This window comes from Thunnus albacares, chromosome 8 (assembly GCF_914725855.1).
Source record: "Thunnus albacares chromosome 8, fThuAlb1.1, whole genome shotgun sequence".
In the NCBI taxonomy this organism is placed as follows: Eukaryota; Metazoa; Chordata; class Actinopteri; order Scombriformes; family Scombridae; genus Thunnus; species Thunnus albacares.
The window spans coordinates 6,915,756-6,938,973 of record NC_058113.1 but is presented as its reverse complement, the minus strand read 5'-3'; the positions used below and the strand labels follow the sequence as shown (position 1 = coordinate 6,938,973).

The following is a 23,218-nucleotide window of genomic DNA, read 5'->3' as shown; positions in this document are numbered from 1 at the left end:
ACAACTCACGTTTAATGTTTAGAGTGAATTCAAACATGCCAGTACATACTGTTCATGTCAGCAGCAAGGAGACTGATATCATTTCTGCATTCTCAAACACGCATTAACTATTATTTTACAAATATTATTTATCTAACTGCACGTGACCCCCTCTCTCTCTTAAAAACACATGGACCAGGCTTTGAATGCCAGATAAATTTGAACTGGTAGGTTGCTGAAGCTCTGTAGAATCTCTAACCAGGGTCAATATTGCATCACTTACCGTCATTTCTGTCAGGGTAGTGCAACAAAGTCAGACTTAGTCTAGATTATACACTGATCATTTTCCTGATTCTAATAAAATGGAGTCGGACACTAATGTCTAATATATGAGAGAGCACATTTTTAAGGAACCTAATTGAAATAATTAATGGAATCAATTGTCAAAATGCATTGATTCTTCTCCCATTTTAGTCAGCGTGTCTCTCCATAAGTTGTCTTTATAAGACAGTTACATGGCTGAGGTCAGACACTTCAATTAATGAATAGTAGCCTGAGGGCGCTACACGTAACTCATCCCATTAAGAATGCAGAGCCTATGATACAGAATGTAATTTGTCTCTTAAAGATAATTTTACTGGCAGAGCTAAAATAAGACCTTAATTTGGACTATGGCCTATTTCCTTTCAAACAGGAAAGGCAGGAGAATAATGCTGATGACAGACAACTTTTCTATTTGGTCGCAATTCAGTGTAAAAGTACTGATTGTTTGGTCACGACTCAGGTGCACAAGTTGCAAGTCTCTATCTCCAAGTGTCCATGAGAGACAGAAAGAGAACTAAATGTGAAATAGCATGAACTTTTACTTGTGTGTAAATAAATGTATACTTCAAACATATAACAAAGTCACTAGGACATCTCGTTGAACCTGTGGTGAAGACTATATGAATTAAAATAGATGGAGAAATATGAGCATGAATCACTGTTTCATGTTTTCAGAAAGAATTTAACAATCTTGAAGATGCCTGAGCTTCATGTGTGACAACTGTTAAAATCTAAAACAATTCAAACAATTGATTGAAAGTTCATTCTTGATCTCAGAAATTGGCAGTTGGCAAAACAATCTCACCACAATGTCTGTAATTAGTAGCTCTTTTGGAGCTTTCAATTGTATCACGTGCTCTTCCTCAGCTAATGAAGTTTGCTCAGTTGTCATGGAATTATTCCAATATACTGTATCTCTAAATCTCTAAGACTGACGTTCATTCTTGACCTTGAAAACAGCAGTTGATAAAACAATTTCACCACAAAATCCATTTAGTAGCTGTAGTAACTGTATCGCACAAGCTGCCAACTTGTGTCAGTCTCCACTCTTAAGCCAACATAGACGAAAAGTCCTTACTGTGCTCACAAAAATGAAAATTTAATGATGTTAGTGTTACAGTGCTCAGACTGAGCACTAACTGCTGATCATGATCAAAAGGACGCAGCACAAATAACAAAAACTGGATGTTATTAACTTTGGAACTCTCACTAAAGGTTTTTATATTACAAGTTTCTAATCGTCAGTGGTGTCACAATCTGGTGTTCACTTCACAACTCTTAAGTTTGCGTTTGATCAAATATAAGATCAATCAAATATAAGATAAATTGAAGAAATTCTTTTAAAAAAAAAATGCAAATCTCAGAGGTCAAAATGACCAAAAAAAACCCCCAAAACACACACAGTATGCAACCATTTATAGAGCTAATTAAAGTATAACATCTAATGGTCAATCATTCACTGCACAAACAAGCATTTAGCACACAGATCCACTTTAAACCCTCAACTCAACTATACTGTAAGTCATGAACTCCTGTACCTGAACTCTGTCCTTCTCTCCTTTTCACCCCACACCTTCTCATCTCCTGTCCCTCTCCTGTCCTCTCTTCTATCCTCTTTTATCCTCTCCTCCTCTTTCCTCCTCCATCATCTCTCTCCTTTCACATCCTCTCCACCGGCCTCTTCTCTCCTTTCCTCTGCCCTGTCCTTCCTCTCTCCTCTGTCCTTGCCTGCCCCCCTGTTAACGGTGGTGGCTGACAGTGACTTTGCATCCAAAATGAAAAACAGGCAGATGGGCTCGTCGGGCGGCATGAACATGACCAAGAGCACAAGCATCAGCGGCGACATGTGTAACCTGGAGAAGACGGACGGCAGCCAATCGGACACGGCGGTCGGCACGGTAGGCACTGACGACAAGAAGAGGCGCTCCAGCATTGGTGCCAAAATGCAGGCCATGGTTGGCATGTCGCGCAAGAGCCGGAGTACCTCTCAGCTCAGCCAAACAGGTAGGGCATCCAACTGCACAGCCTGTGTACTCTCTGTATGTTCATGTGTTCATCTGTCCCGTGGCCTCTTGTACTGTCTGTGTGGGTTTCTCTGTCTTTTTTCCGTTCTAATGCCACTGCTCTCTTTTATCCAGTCCTTCCTTTTCCCCACTTCTCATCTAGAAGGGCTCTGCAGAGTAATTTTCTGGAAGTGCAGACAAAACTTTTAAAATACTTTTTCCTCACAGCTTTTCCTCTTTCCTCTAGGTAACAGCGCTCCTGGAAATTCCTCTCTTTCTTACTTTTTGCCTTCCTCCCCCCCTTTTATTTTAATTGTTTTTCTTATTACACCACTGCAGTTGTGTTTTCACGCATAATGCTGATGATGATTTATCGTGCTTCTGCGTAAATAACATGTGATTCCATTTTGGAATATGTGTACAGCTGTGTAGCAGTTTTGCATAGATCACGTTTTGTTACCTTCCTCATGTTCTGATGCCCTTTTGACTGCAATACGTCAGAGTTTGAAACGTTCCCTCAATCTGTTGGTGTTGTTTTCTAGGAGTACATGTGAGAATGTGTGCACATGCGAGATATAGACAAGAAGGGGGTGTGTACGTTCAAACACAGAACCTAATTTTCTTCAGATGAATGCAGGAATACGTATTTTTCAGTGGATAAAACTACATTTTGCAGTACATGGGGTTATTATTTTTCTTCACTCTTTTTTTTTTTCTATCCTGCTTTCTTTTCTAAAGCGCTCAATAACCATTTGAGAAGGGTTGAGCTGCATTAGCTGGTGCCAGACAGTGTGAAAAACAGCACAGCAGGTGGCGTGCGGTGATGTGTCTGACTGACAGATTGGGGTCTGGTCTGTTCATGTGAAGACCAGTCGATTCGTACACTTCCCCTCCGCAGCCGTGGCTCTCCAGCGAATACTCTGAGCATTCGGCCCCTATTCTCTTCGTCTATTCAACCTTAAAGTGGTCAATAATCACTTCGGCCCATCAGCACTTTCTGTTCAGATCTGGCTTAGATAGCATGGCGGAGGGATGCTGCAGATGTAGCAAGGGATGTTTGGTTAGGGGAGATGAGCAAGAAGTGGTACGCTCACGTGGCACTGCACTGCCCCCCGGCTCGTGATTGACGGGCACATTGGCTGCAGCCTTACAGTGTCTCTGTATGTTAATGATTTCTGCTAATTATGAATCACAGAATACGTCTGAGTTAGTCAGAAGTTGTCAACTGTGGCTTTATTTAAGACGAGTCTGCTTGAAGATAGAATCGCTAGATCTTCCCACAGTTCTCCATGTCTCACGTTGTTGAGTATTAATGTCGCTGAATAAGATCAATGTTCTCGAGTCAACTTTCGGGAACAGACGAAAAGCAGCCAACATTTGTTCAGATTTTTATTTAAGAACAGTTTCACACAGTCACAGGCACGAAGTTACACACACATGCACACGCTCTCTTCTCCATTGCAGACACAGCAGAAACTGAGCAGCCTGAATCTCCAAGAGCTATCAATATTTCACTCAGCGCTTCTAAGTGCATCAAATGGACTTTGTGAGAGCGTGCATACATCTGCCTTTCAACATTTGAGATCTGTATTTGGTTCTGCATCAGCACAAACACTGCCAAGCTGCCTTCTGCCCTACTTTGTTGTGCGTTATCCTGAGAGGCTCATCGCCCGCTTGAAGGGTGCATTCAGAGGATGGTCGTTTTTTTTTTTTTTAAGAGGTTGTGTGTGCACTGCCAAGTGCTGGTGGGAGGGGGGGGGTGGGCAGATCAGCCGAGCAGCACGACTCTGGCTTTGACAAACACAGGTTAGTCAGATGGAATGGATGTGCTCCCAGGTGGCCACCATGAGTAGTGTGTACGGTGAGAGAGTTTGCAGCTCTTGGACTGAGCTGCTGGTTTTGTCCTCTCAGTCCTTGGTGGAAGGCACTTGATTTTTTAGGAAATAAAAATGCATCACCATGTCTGAGTGTTGAGAGTCAGTCAGAACTGATTTATTTTGCTAAATAACATGAATGCAATTTGCTTTATACAAACAACCATAATGACACACATGGTACAGGGACAATAGGACTTCACACCTCACACTGACTGCACGTGGGAACAAGAAAAAGACACCAGAACACATTTCTTGGATGGAGAATGGAGACTGTTGCTGAGACTGATGCATCGTTGAGTTAATGTGGCTTTGATTGATCATACAGGGAAATAAGAGGACACAGTTTAATGAGGCACTTCAACGTATGGCAACCTGTAATCAAGAATGCCACCTTATGTAAAAAAAAAAAAAAAAAATCAATAACTAATTATGTTATTTTCTCTAAAAGAAATACAGTTATTAACAGTGTGGTTGCTGAGCAACAGAAAAGTTTGACACTCAGAGTTGTGTTAGTTTATATCCGCTTTCAACTGAGCTTGAAAACATTTAAGAAAAATTATTTTAAAAAATAATGTTTAGCTTACGCGTGTGCTTGTTTAGGTGCTTTATTAGTGTTACACTGATCATCACGAGCAAGCTGAAACATCAGGTTGATTTATTATACACAATCGTCCCATCCACCACTCAGCAGTCTCTGGTCTCTGGTACATTATGATTAATTCCCCACATACCACGACCAAACTGCTGCTACACAGCCTGACTCAGCTGAAACCATATGCTAACACTCAAATATTGCAAGCTTATTGAAAACGCATTAATCTATGCATTTCTTCATATATTTCCTTCTGATTGGCGTCTGAGATTAAATCCAGAGCATTCACTATCTGTGCTACATGCAGTATTCCCAGCGGGGAGGCTATGTTGATGAAGATGTTGTCAGCAGTTTACTGTATTGACCTGCTGTACTTAAAGGTGTCTAGTGGCTTTTCATTTCAAACAAAAATGATATTGTTGTTGTTCGCAAAAAGACAACACATTGCAAATATTTTTATGAATGTTTTGAAAGGTGAATTGTTTATATTGATTCGTAGATTTTTTTAATCTCCTCTTTTATGGACATTTAAGGTACATTACTGCTCTCAGCTGGTGTTACACGTATTACCGTCCTCTGTAGTAGTCAGAAATGTGCATCACGTCACCCTGTGCTTGTGACGTGCATACGTGGGCCTCCTTATGTGTGTGTCGATAGCACACAAGACACAAAAAAATACCGTCATAAAAACATAACGCCATCATACATAGCACAGTGTGCTGTACTGTTATATAGCGTATTTTATCATGCAGTTTTCTGAGGACAAACTGATTCTTCGACTTTCTTCCAGCAGCTTTTATGAGCATTCAGCCAAACTTTAAAATGAGCCTCCTACCTGCAGTGCATAGAGCCCCCTGCTCCATCCCTGTATGTGAATTGTTCAGTATTATTTGAGTTTCCATTGTCGGAGCAGTACTGATTTTCTTTCCACTCTGTCCAAAATGCATATCAGGAAAGGCAGCGCGTTCAGTCTTATGAAGCATTTCTACTTTCTTTTTACATTATGAATAACAGAATGGAAAAGGACTAGGATGCATATCTCTCTCACACCACAGCAGAATTACTTTGCAATTTTGCCACCATTTTTACAACACATCCAGCCCTCTACCCAATTATCCATCTCAGTATTTTTACCTCATAGCAGCCTCTGTTTAAGAGTCCTGATGGTGCCCCAGAAACATAATCAACAGTGAGATTTACAACTCAGCACCAGCCCGCTGACTATTAAGGCTGAGGAGGTGAACAGTGCAGGAAATACAGGAAATTGGGCCTTAATAGGTAAAAGCAGGCTAGGCTGCCTGCAGAGTTATAGAAAGAAGAAAAAGACGGAATCAGTGGGGAGGATTGTGAATATCTATTATAATACGTCGTCAGTATCATCTAGTTTGCTGGTCTCCTGCGCACAGCCTCAAGTATTCTAGTGTGATTCTTCTTATGTCCTACTTTTCTCTGCTTGACCCTGAAAGAAAAACCTACGTGAAGCAGATGAGACACTCTTTCAGCTGAAATGTATATATGTTAGAGAAGGATTAAAATATGCCTTTATATCACTCTGTTTTATATTTTCTTCCTGGAACAATCTTATTATGGAGGTGCTGCATGATGCTGTTGCATCGGCTCAAAAAGAAACCCGTAAGCAATCCATCAAATCATTGTCCTACATTTGCTTCTTTGAAAATAAGGTTTGATAAGATTTGGTGATTCACACTGCCAAGGCAACGGTTTTGGATACATATGGTTATACAATGATAGTTAAAATATTCTTCTCTTTGTCAAGTAATGTTATCCCAGCATTGACAACTTCACGAGGATTTAATCACAGTAAATGAGGAAACATGGACCCATCCTAACTTACTTTGTCCAGAATAGCCATACAGCAGAGAGAACAATGCATTGGCTTCCCCCTCCTTTCTCATTCCGTCCTACACCAGATACCAACATAGTTTTGAACCTCCGTCCTCAGACGGAGTGTTTTGTATGTGGTAAAATAGCTGAACTTTGAGCTTTCAGCCGAGGTAATTTATCTTGTGTGTTGAGTTGGGTGCCTATCAGCAGCTCCTCCACTAGCTGAGGCTGCTAATTAATCTCCAAGGGGGCTGGAGCAGACATGCTGCTCTTAGGATGATGCATGAAAGGAACACAGCAGCACAGGTACAACCAAGACTGAGGGACACCAGCGCCCCGCTCCTTTCTCCACATCCCTCTTTCTACCTCGCTTACTCTTCCATTCCCTCCTAACTGACGTTTGTATCTCGCTATCATTATAACCCTTCTCTCTCTTTTTCTTACTTATTCATTTCACCCTCTCTCCTCTCCTTCTCTTCTCCTGCCAGCTCTACAGTATCTCTTCCTTTCTGTCTTTCCTCCAGTTCTCTGTCTTCATTTCTATTACAACAATTCGCAAGAGGACTCATGGCTGTTAATCAGTCCAAGCTCTCACATGAGCCATATCTGCAGTGACCTAATTGTCTAGATGTACTGTAGGAACATTGATGCTTTTAAAGGTGTCATTCTATTAATGGACCCACGGCAATATATCAAGAATGCATCATGATGGTCAGCAGTATGACCCAACAACCTACATGTACTTACTGCAAAGAGCAGAAAAACAGAAACACATTCTGATAAAAGCTGCCACATGTCATTACTCAACAAGGGTCCCGTAACATCCTGATGTTAAAACTGCACCCTGCAGACAGCACTGCTCTTACAGTAGGTGCCCAAGGTCATAATTTGACCTGAATCAATCATGAACCATTCCTGAATAATTCTATTACTGACAGCTAGCGTTATCATGTGGACGGTACTCATGTAATTGGAAACCATGGAAAGATAAACCTGCTCTGCCATTGAATGCAGCGGTAAAAAGTCCACCGTCCAACTGAAGTTTGTCATTCAGTCGTCAGTCAGATTCAGCAGTCTTTAAATAATTGGTTGTTTTATTCCACAGTTGTATTTTGACATTAGCTCTCACACTGAAGACTGGCATTTTGTTATTATGGTCAAGCTCCCTGACATCTCTGTTCATTCACACAGGGCTGCCTCCTACACAGCTAGCATTTTGATGAAGTGTCTCTGTGTGTTCTGGGCAATTCATTGTACTACTTTGACATTGCCACCTTTGAAAACACTAGAGTCTTGTCATGTTCAAACTCACTCTGCCGGCATTTATATTAATGCATACAGTATGTCTCAAAAAATTACACTTGAAGCCCATTGTAGGATGCGACTGCATGCACCTGTGTACTCTATATGTAATGTAAATGCAAGAGAAGGCTGCATTTTGTAGGGATAGGGTTTCTGTTGCCATGGTCACCGTGCATTTTCTCCCAGGTACTGTGCACCTGGAGCAGACAGGAAACACATCGGGTCAGCTTTAAACACAAGACAAGTTGTGGCTTCATCTTTTAGCCACGTCAAACGATTAGAATCTCAAGTCTCACAGTGAGATGAAGGTGAGGTTTGCTAAAAGATGAGCAAGATGTTTTAGGTCTATAATGTTCACTGTCGGGCTTCATAGTAGCAGAGCTGACAGGCACTAAGGGCAGGAAATTGAGAAATTAAGTACTTTGTTTTATTAGAATCACAAGTTAATCTTGTGAAGTTTGCTCAGTCTTAATCTGAAATATTTTTCGTCGCACTAGAATCAGTGATTCCTTTATATTAATTCACAAGCTGTGCTGTGAATATCAGAGTTGGTGTAATAAATTAATTGTTTTCCCACTGAGAGCAGCACATGGTGTCTTTCCTGGCAGACGATGTACTTTGCATTATCCAAGAAATTAACCAATGTTCTTGTTTTGAAGCTGAGGATTTTTTTTCTGGGTAGTGGTAATTGTGCAGGAGCATCATTAAGCTGTGATCCATGGAAAGTGTAAAGATGTATTAATGTTTACCCTGGATGTATGTGTACAGTGACCCAGCAAGATGTGGAAACTAAATGGACTTGTGAGCACATGCGATTGAAGACACAAAACTCTGGTTCTTGCTGCAACCTCACTTATTCCCACTTGGCAAAAAAACAATGTCAAGTGTGCTGACTCACTCTCAAACAGCTGAGAGCATACAATACCCCATTTAAAACAAACGAGGATAACTTGTCACCGCTGAGATACATTGTATCAGGCATGAATTTGAGCAGACTACAGCCATTTCTTTGGTCCATGAAGGATGAAACTACATGCTTCAAACAACCACCTTTCAAGCCTACAGTCAAATCCTGATACGAAAAAGATATATTTTTTGGGTGGAATATCACTAAGAATAATATCAATCTTCAGTCAGCATCTCCATTAGCTCAGCTTAAAAGCTGTTGATTCATCTAAATCCTGTCATGCTTCACCAGCTGCTCAGTGTTTTTGCCTGCAGTGTGGCTCATGCTCCTCAGCCATATGTCTCCTCTTGCCTGAGTCTAAGGTTTGGACACAGTCGAGGACACACTTGGATACGACAGAAGTCCCACATTTCAGTACAGTACATTCTTGCCTCCCATCTGAACTGGACTAAATATGAACACCCACATTTTTAGATTTTTAAACTTCTAAAAATACAGACTTCCTCTTCTAATTGTTTCGTGCTCAACCACTGACAGCTCCACTCTGTCAGTTGAAGAGGAAGCCTGATGATACATGCACTTGTCATCTATGGTCAGTTTAGTCATGGAGTGTGAGCGTGATGTATCTGTCGTAGAAAACATGCTTATTTCCTCTTTCAGTATGAGATGTAGTCATGCTATGGTGACATGGTTTTTTTTTGTTCACACGCGAGAGAAGACATATCATACTAGTTTGTTGTGACTGTAAATTCAGCTACAGTGATGTCCGCATCAGAAATTTTCAGTATTCATTTACAGTATAAGGTTCGCCAGTATTTAGATCCCCTTTCTCTCTCTCGTTCACTCTCCATCTGTTGTAGTTTCAGTGTTTGCTCCGTTGAGTGGAGGGAGGCAGCCAGACTCTTCCAACTGCTACACCTCACATTTCAGATATGCCTCACTTACCTCACACCTTCCACTGAAGGTGTAAACCTTTTCAGTGAGGGTGTGAAGTGAATATCAGGACACTATGTGTACGTGTTTGAGTGTCAATTTATTTTTTTTGTATTATATATACAAAAGATTTTATGAGCATTTTTGAATTCTAATTAGAGTATTGAGAACAGTCTGTACTATCTGTGCTTTCAACAGAACATGTGAGATTAGTATAAAAATATTTTATTTTATCATGAAATCAAAATATGTTTCTGGGAGACAATGAGAATTATCACATATTCCTCAGCATTGCAGACCTTTTTAGCCTCTTTTAGCTCTTTTTTGTTGTTGTTTTAGTTGTTTTAACCTCAGTATGCAGCATTTTCCAACACAGAAGTCTGATGACCGGACTGGACACTAATCCAGCACCAAGCTGTATACAGCTCTCCTTAATACATCCATAATACAGACAAAATTAGCAACGAGCTAATGAGCAAGAGCAAGCTGAACCACATATTTTATATTGTATTTTTCTGAAGAGTTGGTGAAGACCAAACCAGAGCTAAAAAGAGAGTGAATGTTGGACTTAGATTCTTAAGGTGGACGATGACTAAATTAATGCAGATGTTGCTTCGTTTCTGCTGGGTGTTCATCTGTTTGCTAATGTTAGCCATAACTATGAATATCAATGAATGCAGCTTTAATGTGTTGTAAAAGTGAAATCGACTCTAACATAATAATAATTACGTCTTATTTTGTTAAAGTTTGATTATGTTTTTAAATTTATCAAGTTATTTTGTGGTGTAATACTAGTCACATTTAAGTGAGACATGAGAGAGGAAACAGTACTTCCAGACTGCAGGACTGGACTACATCAAGGTAGGCAGCAGGGAATGTAAACTGAAGAGAAGAGAGTGTGTTTGCCTACCTTTACGAGTATACTGCTGTGTGTCCGGGTGTGTGCGCATTGAAGTGCTCGTACGTGTGTGTTTGGATACATCCATGTATGTGAGTGCAAGGGTCGGAGCCCTCCATTAAGCTGTGTTTACAATGTGTAGGGCCAGAGTGGCTCTCTGACACTTGGCCTGGCCTTGCCTCATCAATCAGAAAGACTTCCGAAGGCAGGCCTGTGATCCCTGCCGCCTGCCGGGCAGAGCTTACATGTGGCTTCTGGGATATTGCGCTCTTCTGTTGTTGTTGTGGCATTGGCAGGATTCCTCAGATTCCTGCCCTCTGAGGTGCTTGTGATTTTCAGTCGTGAGGTCACTGTCATGTTGGTTTGTCAAAGTTTGGAGAGAGACCAGAGGCCAGATGCGTAAACGATACGTACGCAAAAAAACACGCTATTTCCCGCACATAAACTGGTATTTATAAATGTGCGATGACAATGTGCACACCTCACACATAATTCATGCACACATATATGCATATTTCTGGCTTTGTGCGTACACACAGTTTTAGTCATAAATTTACACAGAGTTTAAGCATCTGGCCCCAGATGTGTTACACCGTGCTTTAATGTTAATAAGTACTAGTCATGCTGTTGTGACACCTGAGTGTAAATTCATGGCCTAAAATGGAAATTCGCCAAAAGAAGAATTACCAAACCTTTTATCCTAAGAATTAAAGACCTGAAAACCCGAGTGAAAAAGCACCCAAATCAGTTGCAACGACTTCCCTCAACACATCGTTCATCTCATCAGCAAGTCATGTGCACGTGTGAACAGACATGGACTCCTGCTTTTCATCAGGCACAAATTTGAACTTGCTTGAGATACATTAACTTTTAATAAACAGGTTTTTTTTGTTAATAATGTTCAGTATTATCTGGCAAATGAAGGTTTTATTACGGCTTTTCATGTGAAATGAGAACTCTATTTTCAGAGCCCTCGAACACACATCCACGTGCTGTATTGAACAGACTTGCAACAACAGTAATTAACCTTATTTTTTTTCTCCTGGTGTCATGTGTCAGATTTAGTGGGTGTATGAGAGTGAAAAAGATTCCTCTTAATGTTTTCTGTTATTGTACAGTGGGTGGATGGGTAGAAATGAGCTGTGCCTAAGTATGAAAGTTAAAAGAAGCAACACGTGCCAAATGGGTACTGTCGCCACGTGTCCATTGACGCATTGGCCATGACGTAGACAGAGGGGAGATTAATTGCCATATTTTTCAGACTTGTTTTGGGTTATTATTTTGGTCAAGCAGTCACATTAACTGCATTTGTGCTCCAAAGGAGTTAACTGGAAAAGATGGGGAAAACCCAGATCTTTTCTTTTAGTAATTAATTTCATAGGCTACTCTGATAGTTCTCAAATCAACAAATGAAATTCTAATAACATGTATGAATTGATAACTAGACAGCATGCAGAAGAGCTTATTACCTGAGAAGCCCAATGAAAGACATATCTACTCAATTGGTCTTGTTAACCTTAATTTTGTCTTTTGTGGTAGACATTACAAAAAACAATTCAAAAACATGTAAATGAGTAAAGGTGATGATTAAGAGTTTGAAGTTAATATCATCAGTACACCCATCTGTGTTGAATATCATGAATTAGAAAACGTATTAGAAACCCTCCACTGTAAAAAATAGTATTCAGCTTACCAGGTTGTACTTGTCAGACTTGTAGTTTGAGAATCACATCAGTCACCTCCTGCTTGTGTAGAGGTGATAATGTTCAGGTTTCAGCTTTTAGCTGAGTGAGGAGCAAAGAACGGAAAAGCTGGAGAGACTTCAAATAGGTAACAGAATTTCCTGTTGCTACCATAAATTATGTTACGACCACCGTGGGTGTGGCTGTCTTGATGTGTGTTACAAATACTCTGCTGGCAGTGTTTTGGTCTCATAGCTCATAGCATAACTTTATTTGGGTTACCCGGTATATATAGTATACATACTGTCTATTATAGTGAGTGGACAGTGTTACACTGAGCATTCATTTCTAGTGTTAAGAAGTGAGTGCTCTGTGAGGCTGTTCTTAGGTACAGCGGTGCTTTGAGTGAAATGCCAACACCAGCATGGCAATATGTCAACAATAACAACATGCTGATATTCAGCAGGCATAATGTTTACTATAATTACCATCTTAGGTCAACGTAAGCATGCTGACATTTGCTAATTAGCAATAAAGCACACCTGATGGGAACAAAAGTGTTTGGTCATAAACTAAAGCAGTGGACAAATTGAAATGTCTTCCTGCTGGTGGAGGTAGAGGAAAAGTCAAAGGATCATCAGAGTCAGTTGCTTCGTCCTCTGTCGTACATGAATGTCTGTACAATGTCCCCATGGCAATCCATCCAGTTCTTGTTGAAATATTTCAATCTGGACCGAAATGGTGCAACGACTGAGTGTCAGATCAACAGAATGACATTACCATCCCTAGAGCTACGCTGCTAGTGTGGCTAAAAGCTTACAAAATACACATGATTCTTTCAAAGACAGCTTCGTTTTTGATCCATTAAAATGTACATATTCTGTAAATTAGTGTTAGTGTTTGAGTTAACAGGAGCTTCGGAAAAATATATCCCTTCATAAAGAAACACTCCTAAGATGACCCATTAAAAAAGACCTAGTTGGTTGTATTGTTACTGCGTATGTTTGTCCAATTTCCACCTAGCTGTAAATGTGAAGTGTTGTTTTTGGCTGTGCCGACCTAGATGAAACCTGCAAATGGACGCTACGTGTTAAGTGGCTTCTTCACGGAAGTAGGTTGCAGTGTCTCTTAAGAGTTGAACTTCCGCTTCAGTGATAACACTACAGGGAGCTAGCTATATTTATGATAGTTGACTTGTCCTGTACTTATTCTGCCAGATAGTCTATGCGTTCAGAACAAAAGCACCACAGTTGGTTCTCTGGCAATGTGTCAAAGCAGCACAGTTTCACTTGATTTTTTTTTTTCCAAGCCGCAGTCATGACAGTTACCAGAGGGTCTGAAGTTTAGTTTAAAGTCATACGTTTGCTTTATGTGTTGCCCCTCACACATCATGCCAGTCGTAAATGTATCAGTATTTCAGAGACCACCAGTGAAGAAATCTTCTCTCCGAGCCCGGCCGTTTCTTTCTACTCTGCGCTCAAATGGTGGGAATAGAGTGAAAAAAGCTCAGTGTTTGGGTAAGTTGGACACTAATTCAAACAGAGAGAGATTTTCTGTTTGTTTGAAAGTGTGGTTAGTGATTGATCAAGGGAAGCTCAATTTCTCATAAGTCAACATAGCCGTGTCATAGAGGCGGCGGATGGATGATAAATGGCGTTTTCAGGTTGAGCATGTGAATGTGATCATCCATTTGATATCTCATTCTCAGAAACTGTGAAAACAGCCAGCGAAAGCAAACTGAATTCCTCCTAACACAACACAGCTGTGATATGCTTATGGAAGAGAGAAAAATAAAGTAGCTGAGTTTGGCACGTGAACTTTGAGTGACCGCCATGTGGCTGAAGCCCCCGTTGGCAGACCTAATGACAGCTTGTTTTCACTGGCTCCTGTGGATAAGATGGGGAGATGGAGAGACGGATAGAGAGAAAGGGAAAAATAACAGTGATGAATAGCACAAAAGAAACAAAAGAGCCAGCAGAGGGAGAAAAAGGAGAAAGCAATTGGTAAAAGAAGAGGTACAAAAAAAAAAAAATGATGAGAAATGGACTGGGGAAGGGGGGGGGGGGGCAGTATCTCTGGGTAGAGCTCGTTCACCCGCAGAGCCAGCCGAGGTGCGCCTTAGCAGCCTGGCCCTCTGATTGGTGGAGCTCGATGCAGCTCTCTTCCCTTCCCCCCAGAAGAAAGAGGTGCAGCAGGAACATCAGACACAGACAGCACAAGACTCCGCTACTGAAGCAACATTTTTTCTAAAGCTCTCCCTAAGATGCAGACTACAGAGCATCTAGGGACAGACTAGACGATAACATAGACTTAATCACCTACAGAATAGCAGCTTCTACTACCGGACTGAGGAATTTACACAACAGATTAGATTTCAGTTGAATTTTAAACCTCGACCTGCAAGACCATTCGATTCACTGCATTGAGAAGGACAACTGCTGGTCACCATGGGCAGGCAGGGGCATGATACCTCTGCTCCGGCTCCCGGGATGCGTATACAGCGCTCCCAGAGTAAGATGAGCCTTTCTGCATCGTTTGAAGCGCTGGCTGTCTATTTTCCCTGCATGAACTCCTTTGATGAAGAGGACGGAGGTAAGATAACAACCGGGGAAATGTCACAGCAGTGTTGTTTTAAAGGAGGGATGACAGTGAGGAGATGCATGTAGGATTAGTGGGAAGATTCAGAGGTGTTTATTGTCAGGGGGACTTGGGGCAGGTTGGGAGATGTAATTAGTTTAATTAGTTTAGGATGAGGATGTACTATGATGCTTAAGCTGTGTGTTCTCTGGTAATATGAATTGATATCAGTGATATCTGTGCCTTTGTTTCAGCAGAAGTCAATTTATCATCTGCGCTGTTAGTACTGCTTCAGTTGATGCTGCTGCTGTCTGTGTTGTGGTGCTGCTGTTAACATGAATGCTTTCAGGATATGGTCTGTTTGCTAATACATTCTGCTCATGCTAGTCTACCAGATATCTCATTTCCCCTTGATGATTTCTAAATCAGACTCTGTGAATGGAGTCATAGCATTTAGTAACTGGAATGAATCATTGTTGATGTTGTGGGCGGTAGTGCCAATTTAGCTGAGGAATACAGTATTGTTCAGTGACTGTCTTCAATTTCCATAACAGTGATGACGCCTGTTTATGCGTGTATATATATGCCTCCTGAGAATCTCGTATCATTTTCTATTCTAGTGCTTGTTGGTTTATTTACAGAGAAAGACAGGTCATGGATTTGCAATGCAGAAGATTTGGTCCTTTATTGATCTATCTGCCTGAGCTCACTGGACTTTTTCAGCTAAAACTTGACACTTGTACTCACACTTGGCTGCTGAGCTGCTCCACTACACACTGTCATGGTCTTTCCCTGTCTGGCAAGGCTGAAGTTTGAGGGCAGTGACCTCTTGGTGACAAGCCAGTTTTTAGGCTACTGACACTTTATCTGCCTTCTTAACACTGAAGATAAATCTATATTGTAAACCTGGTGTACCTGCCAGCTACATGACAAAAGTGCCACGTTCTCCAACCAGTGTTGATGATGTTCTCATCTTTGACACATATTTGTCTGTGTATTATGTTCGTATAAAGTTAGTAAATGCTTTACAGGCATGATATCTTTATGTACAGTGGGCCTATGATAATTCAGAGAGGCCATCAAATAAAGTATAAGTGTAGATTCACAATCATTACACTAATCTATGCGTCTCTGTATCAATCTAACACAATTAGCAGAGAAATTCATTTCAGTAGACATGGTATAAGCAACAGTACAACTTATACAGTATAACTTATTCACCTGCTTGAAAATGGTGTGTTTTTAATGTTCATTGAGAACATCTGTCTGGCTTCTGATTGGCAAAGAAGGTCTTTGAGCTGCGGTTTGCTGCAGACGTCACAGTCGACCTCTGTGGCTGTGGCTCCCATTGTGATGTGTGAAGAGCAGGAAGAGGAGGCGGAGGCCAGCTGAATAACTGAGATTTCAAGGCTGAAAGGCTCCAGGTCTGTTTATGCCTGTGTGAGATAAGACACAGGATCATCTCTCTTCCTCTCAGCTCCTCCTCTGACGGGACAAGGAGGAAGAGAGAAGGGAGAGTGAAGACAGCTGGCGCCGCATCAGCCTCATGATGATGCTGGATTAGGAATGCTGCAGTCTAGATGTGACTCATTCACACAAACCGAGAAACTATAAGATGAAAACGACATAAGCTCTATGAATCGGTGGCGGATCGTTTGTCATCACGTTGCACCCTGGGGTTGCAAACGCTGAACTTACGGTAACTCGGTGTTATTGTTTTTGTTTGGCTTTGCAATGATTATCTGACCTCTGGGAAATAACACGATGGCTAAGTTTTCATTCATCTGATCACAGACAAGAAAAAGAGATTGCATAACTATAATAGGGGCAATAACATTTAATAATGTTTGGATGATTAGTCTTTGGTCGCACCATAGCCATGCACATGATTTTATTATTAAACACTTTTTTCAGATGCATTTTTACAGGACATACCCATTCAACAGAGCTGAAGGAGTGAGCGTCTTTTTCTGTATGTTGTGAGGACTTGCTCTGTGCTCAGAGTTAAGGACAATTGTCTGGCCTCTATTTTAATGGGATATAAAATGAAACGTAGTAGTGATGCTGTGTATGTTTTGGTGGAGCATTCATACTTTTGTGTAGGTGTTAGGTGTACCTGGGCCACTGGGAGGCTGGGTGGAGATGAGCGGCAGCAGGGTTAACGCAGGGAGTCAGCTGTCGTCTTGGATCAGCCAGGCAGGTGGGGGGCCATCGCTGGATGTTTGTAGGTTGAGCATGGGCTCACTACGGCTCCCACAAGACCCCCGTAGGCAGTCGGTAGCACAGACTAGAGGAGGGCTGCGCGTGTTGTTCTGTTCAGCAGACATACAAAGAGCCATAATTCTGTAGAGCTTTTTGAATTAGTGACCTTGTTTGATTGTGAAACCGCCAAGATAACCCCCAGAATAAGCTATAGCCATGTCCTGGTGTAGAGATGAATTTGAATTCACACTGGTGTCTTTGGTGTTTTGTTTCTCTTGTGGAATGGTTTTTTAATGAGCTGATGAAAGCATGGGTATGTCAGTAATAATCCATATACATATATAACTCACTGTATGAGTCACAAAATGATTCAATGTCATGGATTAACAGTCTCTATCACTCTTTTCTCTCTTCCTCTCTCCTTTTGCTGTGTGTATCATTATGTGTGCAGAAGCGGGAGGTAAGAAGTTGCGCAGCACTATCCAGAGGAGCACAGAGACGGGCCTGGCGGTGGAGATGAGGAGCAGGATGACTCGGCAGGCCAGCCGGGAGTCCACAGATGGCAGTATGAACAGCTACAGCTCTGAGGGAAAGTAAGGAGACAAGGACTCACTCTCATATTTACCACTTATTTTACTGGGGGCAGTTTGTACATACAAAACATTTAAAACTTGATTACTCATGTTAGGCTTCACTCGTCCTTATCCTCACAACATTTAATAGGCCACTGCCAGCCGCTCGCCTAAAGCTTTGTCTTTAATCAACATAACTGCACCTTTATCTTTATGGTAACGAGTCTGCTGTGTCCCTCTGTTTCAGTCTCATCTTCCCTGGTGTGAGGCTCTCCTCAGATGCCCAGTTCAGTGACTTCCTGGATGGTCTGGGCCCCGCTCAGCTGGTCGGACGACAGACGTTGGCTACTCCACCTATGGGTGAGGGCAAGAATGCTTTTCTTAGATCATATTTGGAAGCTTAGTAAGACTTAGAATAGCTCTTTGCACTTGGAAAGGCAGCCTTAATCAGCTTGTGTACATTACAGTACCTGGACTTTATGGTGATTTTTAAAATCTTTTGTTTTATTTGTTATTTAGGTGACATCCAAATCGGCATGGTGGAGAAGAAAGGAGCACTGGAGGTGGAGGTCATCAGAGCCCGCGGCCTTGTGGGAAAACCAGGTTCCAAGGCACTGCCAGGTAATTTTAGATCGCACCCTGCCATTATTATTACAGGAAATTACACAAATACAGTATGTCGTATATGTTGATTCTGTATATAAAGAATAATAAGGATGAAAAAGCATGCTGCTCTAGGACATGGAGATGAGAATAAGAGGTCATGTAACATTTCCTTTCCTCTCTGCTCCTCACAGCACCATATGTTAAGGTCTACCTTTTGGAAAACGGAGTCTGCATAGCCAAAAAGAAAACAAAAGTAGCAAGAAAAACCTTGGATCCTCTTTACCAGCAGCAACTGCCGTTTGAGGAGAGTCCGGGAGGGAAGGTTTTACAGGTAAGAACACAGTGAAGAGGATTCACAGTCATTAAAGCAGAAGCTCAGAATCAACTGAGCACTGTTAAACCTCATGTTATGCTTTTGACTCATTTCTTTTTATGCGTCCTCCTCTTTAGGTCATTGTGTGGGGCGACTACGGACGTATGGACCATAAATCATTCATGGGAGCAGTTCAGATACTGTTAGACGAGCTGGACCTGTCCAACATGGTGATTGGCTGGTTCAAGCTCTTTCCTCCTTCCTCACTGGTGGACCCTACTCTGGCCCCACTGACAAGAAGAGCTTCCCAATCCTCACTGGACAGTTTCTCTCGATCATAGCAGCGTGTGGACTGATAGCGTTGTTGTAGCAGCCAGTGTTGCGATTACAGGTCACGCCCCCCGGTTACACTGCATGCTTGATGTTGTGTCTTCTGAGCCTGTTTCTAGGGGTGCAAACGTGATCCTGTGTTTTGAGCAAAAACGTTGCACACATTGTGCACGTGGCGAAGCGTGTTGCAAGCACCTGGCGGCCGGGATTGCCGGGTGTTGTTGTTGTTGTTTGGAGGAAGCTGGAATGAACTCCTTAGCACGAGGAATCCGTCAGTTCCAGGTTTTCATCCAATTCGAAGCCATGGGGGTCAGTCCTGGGAACCGCTAAACGAGTTCTACAGAAGCCCTTTTCGAATGAAAAATAAATGTTTTGCTTTGACTTTTTTTTTTTTGTTCGTTTTCATTTGTTTTCTTTTCTTTTTTTTTTCTTTAAATGTCAATGTATCTGAAGGGGGTGACAGTGTTTCTAACCAGATGCTTGGTCACGCCACGCCAACAGACCTAGCTGTGTAGATGGAGTTTTGGTGACCATCACTTTTGGGTGAGGTGTGTCCCAGCTTGTATCCACACTCCCCCAAAACCCAAAAGAAATACCCTGCATACTCTAGGTTTAAGTACTGAATCAAACCGTCCTGGTAAATCACCAGGAAGACTTCAAAGTTAATCAGAGGCAATATTGAACTGGCTACCATCAACACTCCAGAATATACAGTAACGATCAAAACCCCATGAAAAGATGTACAATCTACCATCATTCTTTCTCTGTTGATATATTGTATGAAAATTAAATGAGAAAAAATATTTTTTTCCCTTTTTAGTTCATTTGCATGGACACAAATTTAGCTGAATTAAAAAAAAAAAAGAAAATTATTTTCTTGAGGCTGCAACTTGCAAAAAAGATGAAGAAAAATAAATAAAACAGATCAGCCATTTTCAACAATTTATATTATTTTTAAAGATAAATTTCACTAGTGCATGGTTTTCAAGGGGAGTGAATGCAACATCGTGATGAAAAAAAATAGACATTGTTTATCATTCTTTAGACCATTCATGAGTCTGTGTTTTGCAGACATGCAGATAAGGGAAACTTAAAGGAAACTTTTGGAGTTATTTAACAGAAAATGTTTATGTGACAAAAAGTGATAATGAAAATAAATGTAAATTATTTATTTCATTGTAAAAGGCTCACGCCTTATAAAGATAAACATTATGTGCAAATTGTACATGTTTCTCTTTTTCTTCCTTGTCCCAGGGTACTTCTCATTGTACTATTCATTACTACCATTGTTCAGTCCCCTGATATTGTCCAGATTTTAGGACTGTGGGTTATTTTACAGTTCTGTATTGTTTCAGTATGTATTTTATTTTGGATTTGATTTGTTTAACAAGCATGTTGAAAAGGATTTTCTGCAACATGGCTTGGGCACACCTTACAGTAACTCAGCATGTTTTGATAAAGATGATATTTGGAATTTTTGCAGTTTCTTGTACAGTGCATGTCAACTTCATTACTTTTCTCCCTCACCTTAAATTGAGCTCTACAGCAAATTAGTTCTTGGTCTTCCATGACCAATTATTGAAGTTTTAACAAAACATTCCACCCCCAAGGTCATATTTTCTTTAAGGTTTTTGAGAAAAAAAAAAGTGACAAGGAAAATATTTTATATTTAATGGAGGTTGACGAAACAGTTGTGATTGCAAGTGTATTTTATTTCAGTATTGTTGACGAACATGCAAAAATAATCTGTATCAGTACAGCAAGAGGTCTATACCTAATCAAGAGGCAGCAAACATGCAAAAGATGTGTGTTGCTGCAGTTCAATTTTACAGGCACTGTTTGTGAAGATGATCTAATCACAAGTTCAAATAACAAGGGATATTGCCACAGAAAATGTTTTTTTTTTCTTGTTTTAATGAAAATGAAATTAATTTACTATATTTTTGTTAGTTTTATTTAAAAGCCAAGACCAGTTTATTTTTTATTTTCTATTTTTAGTAATTATTAATACTTCTCATGTCTGGGAAGTATATGAATCTTATAGTTGCAGTATGTCTGAATGAAATTGAACTGAGGCATTATTCCTTTTCCACATGAAGATAATGCGTTTTAATGTCCAAGAAAACCTTGTCGCTGTAACAAGCTACAGTATATATTTTCATTTTGATTTTCATTGTACATACCTTTAGATGTCAGAATTTGAATAAACAAGCTACCATGAATAGACTCTCGTGGAACAGGAAAAATGCCTCACATGATGACAAAGACATATGTTATTTATCCTTTTGAATGCCTTTTAATTTTCTCTTTTTGGTGCAATGTGTTAATGCCAAGGCTATGTCTTGGTTAAGTATGGTTGAGTACAGAGATTTATGTAAGTTATTTTTCAAATTAAAAATAAAAAATTGATATTACACTAATGCCAAGTGTTGGGTGGTGATAAGATGAACACATACACACAAACATGCTTTCTACAGGAACAGCAAGAAAAGTATCTAAGAACTAAGTGTAAAAGTGGTACTCCAGCACTGGATCCTACATTAGCCATAATGCAACTCATTAGCATCTTTTGTTAAACATCCCCAGGTGAAGGCCCACGATTTTCAAACGCCATTCCCCACTTTGTCATGCAGACTTTCTGTTATAAATTTATACTCTCCAAGCGGAAGCCAAGATGCCATCAGAGTTATTTCTCAGAATTTGAAAAGCTTCTTCCAGAGCTGCAGAAGACATTATACATCCATTCTCACAGGTTCAGCAGTAGGCCTTCTCCCCACAATACGATAGGATACGATACGACACGATAGGATACGATACGAGACGATACAAAATACTTTATTAATCCCCCAGGGGGGAAACTGAGTGCCACCAAACAAATAGGACAAACATCAAGTAGGACAGTAAACAACAGATAAAAAGGCAATCATATCTCAAGGCATTACATAGGAGGAGAGCATCAAACATCAAAGTGGCTGTATGACACAACATCAACATATTCATGGACCCCAACATCATCACAATCCTCAGTACATCCACCAATATAGTTCTCAACATCAGATCATCATCATTGTTCGATAATCAGCATCGATGGTGACAGTCAACGACAATGTTCATTAGAAAACTTAGACGCAGCAAGTACAAAGGACTTCCTGAATCTCTCAGAGGAGCACCTGGGCATCACGAGCCTGTCACTAAAAGAGCTCTTCAGCTCACTAAAAACAGAGTACATTGGATCATCATTATTTTGCATAATATTCTTGAGCTTCCTACCCATTCTTTGCTCCAGGATCATCTCTAGTGAGTCAGGTGTCAAGCCAATAATTGACCCTGCCTTCTTCATCAGTTTATTGACTTTGTTCTTGTCCTCTGAGTTTAAGCCGCACCCCAAGCAGACAACGGCATGAAATAAAAGACTTGCCAAAATACTCTGATAAAACATGTGAAGGAGTGACCCGCTGACCTCAAAAGACCAAAGCCTCCTGAGGAAAAACAGCCTGGGTTGGGCCCTTTTAAGAATGGCACTGGTGTTCTCTTTCCAGTCCAACCCATTATCCACTGAGGTACTTATATGAGGAGACCACCACAATGGCCTCATCTTTAATCAGGACAGGAGTCACAGCAGCCTTTTTCCTCCTAAAATCAATAATGAGCTCTTTAGTCTTACTCACATTTAAAATTAGGTGGTTTTCATCACGCCACTTTACAAAGCCATCCACTTCCTGTTGGTAAGCTGGTTGTCTTTGAGGATGTAGCCAACAAGTGCTCAATCATCAGAAAATGTTTGCAGGTGGCAGCACCTGGACAGATGCTGGAGTCTGCCTGCAGTCAGAGGTATATAAGGTGAACAAAAAAGGGGACTACACGGTGCCTTGGGGCACGCCAGTATAAGTAATAATGGTGTCAGATATCTCACCTCCAGACCTCACATACTGGGGTCTAGATGTGAGGTAGTCGATGACCCATGCTACAGTGGTGATGTTTATGTTAAAATCAATAAGCTTGTTGACTAAAATGTGTGGCTGAATGGTGTTAAAAGCATTAGAAAAATAAAAAAATAAGACTCTTGCAGATGCACCGGCTAACTCTACATGACTGTAAACTCTGTGAAGCATATAGACTAGAGGATCATCCATGATGAACTGACCTTCATGTGTAAAAGGAGTGGAGTGCCCCTCTATGTAAAAAGTCAGGGGTAGTTTGAATATCGAGGTAAAGACTGTGTGGTCCAGCACAAGTAGGCTAAATGTTTTTTGTGTTTTTTAATCTTTATTTGTTT

General features: G+C 40.9%; 1 protein-coding gene across 12 annotated transcripts in view; it reads left to right on the top strand.

Moving 5' to 3' along the window:
* Nucleotides 1-21,362, top strand: part of rims2a (regulating synaptic membrane exocytosis 2a) — a 149,747-nt gene extending 128,385 nt beyond the window's left edge. For 10 of the 12 annotated variants that reach the window (XM_044359011.1, XM_044359015.1, XM_044359012.1 and 7 more), the window contains 6 exons: nt 2,063-2,307; nt 17,573-17,714; nt 17,941-18,053; nt 18,213-18,314; nt 18,491-18,630; nt 18,750-21,362. In XM_044359011.1, coding sequence (XP_044214946.1) covers nt 2,063-2,307; nt 17,573-17,714; nt 17,941-18,053; nt 18,213-18,314; nt 18,491-18,630; nt 18,750-18,953 — 946 coding nt within the window. In that variant the 3' untranslated portion in view covers nt 18,954-21,362. Of the gene's footprint in view, nt 1-2,062; nt 2,308-14,397; nt 14,935-17,572; nt 17,715-17,940; nt 18,054-18,212; nt 18,315-18,490; nt 18,631-18,749 lie in introns of those variants that run through there. The other 2 variants (XM_044359014.1, XM_044359021.1) reach the window with 2 other exon arrangements.
* The last annotated feature ends 1,856 nt before the right edge of the window (nt 21,363-23,218 follow it).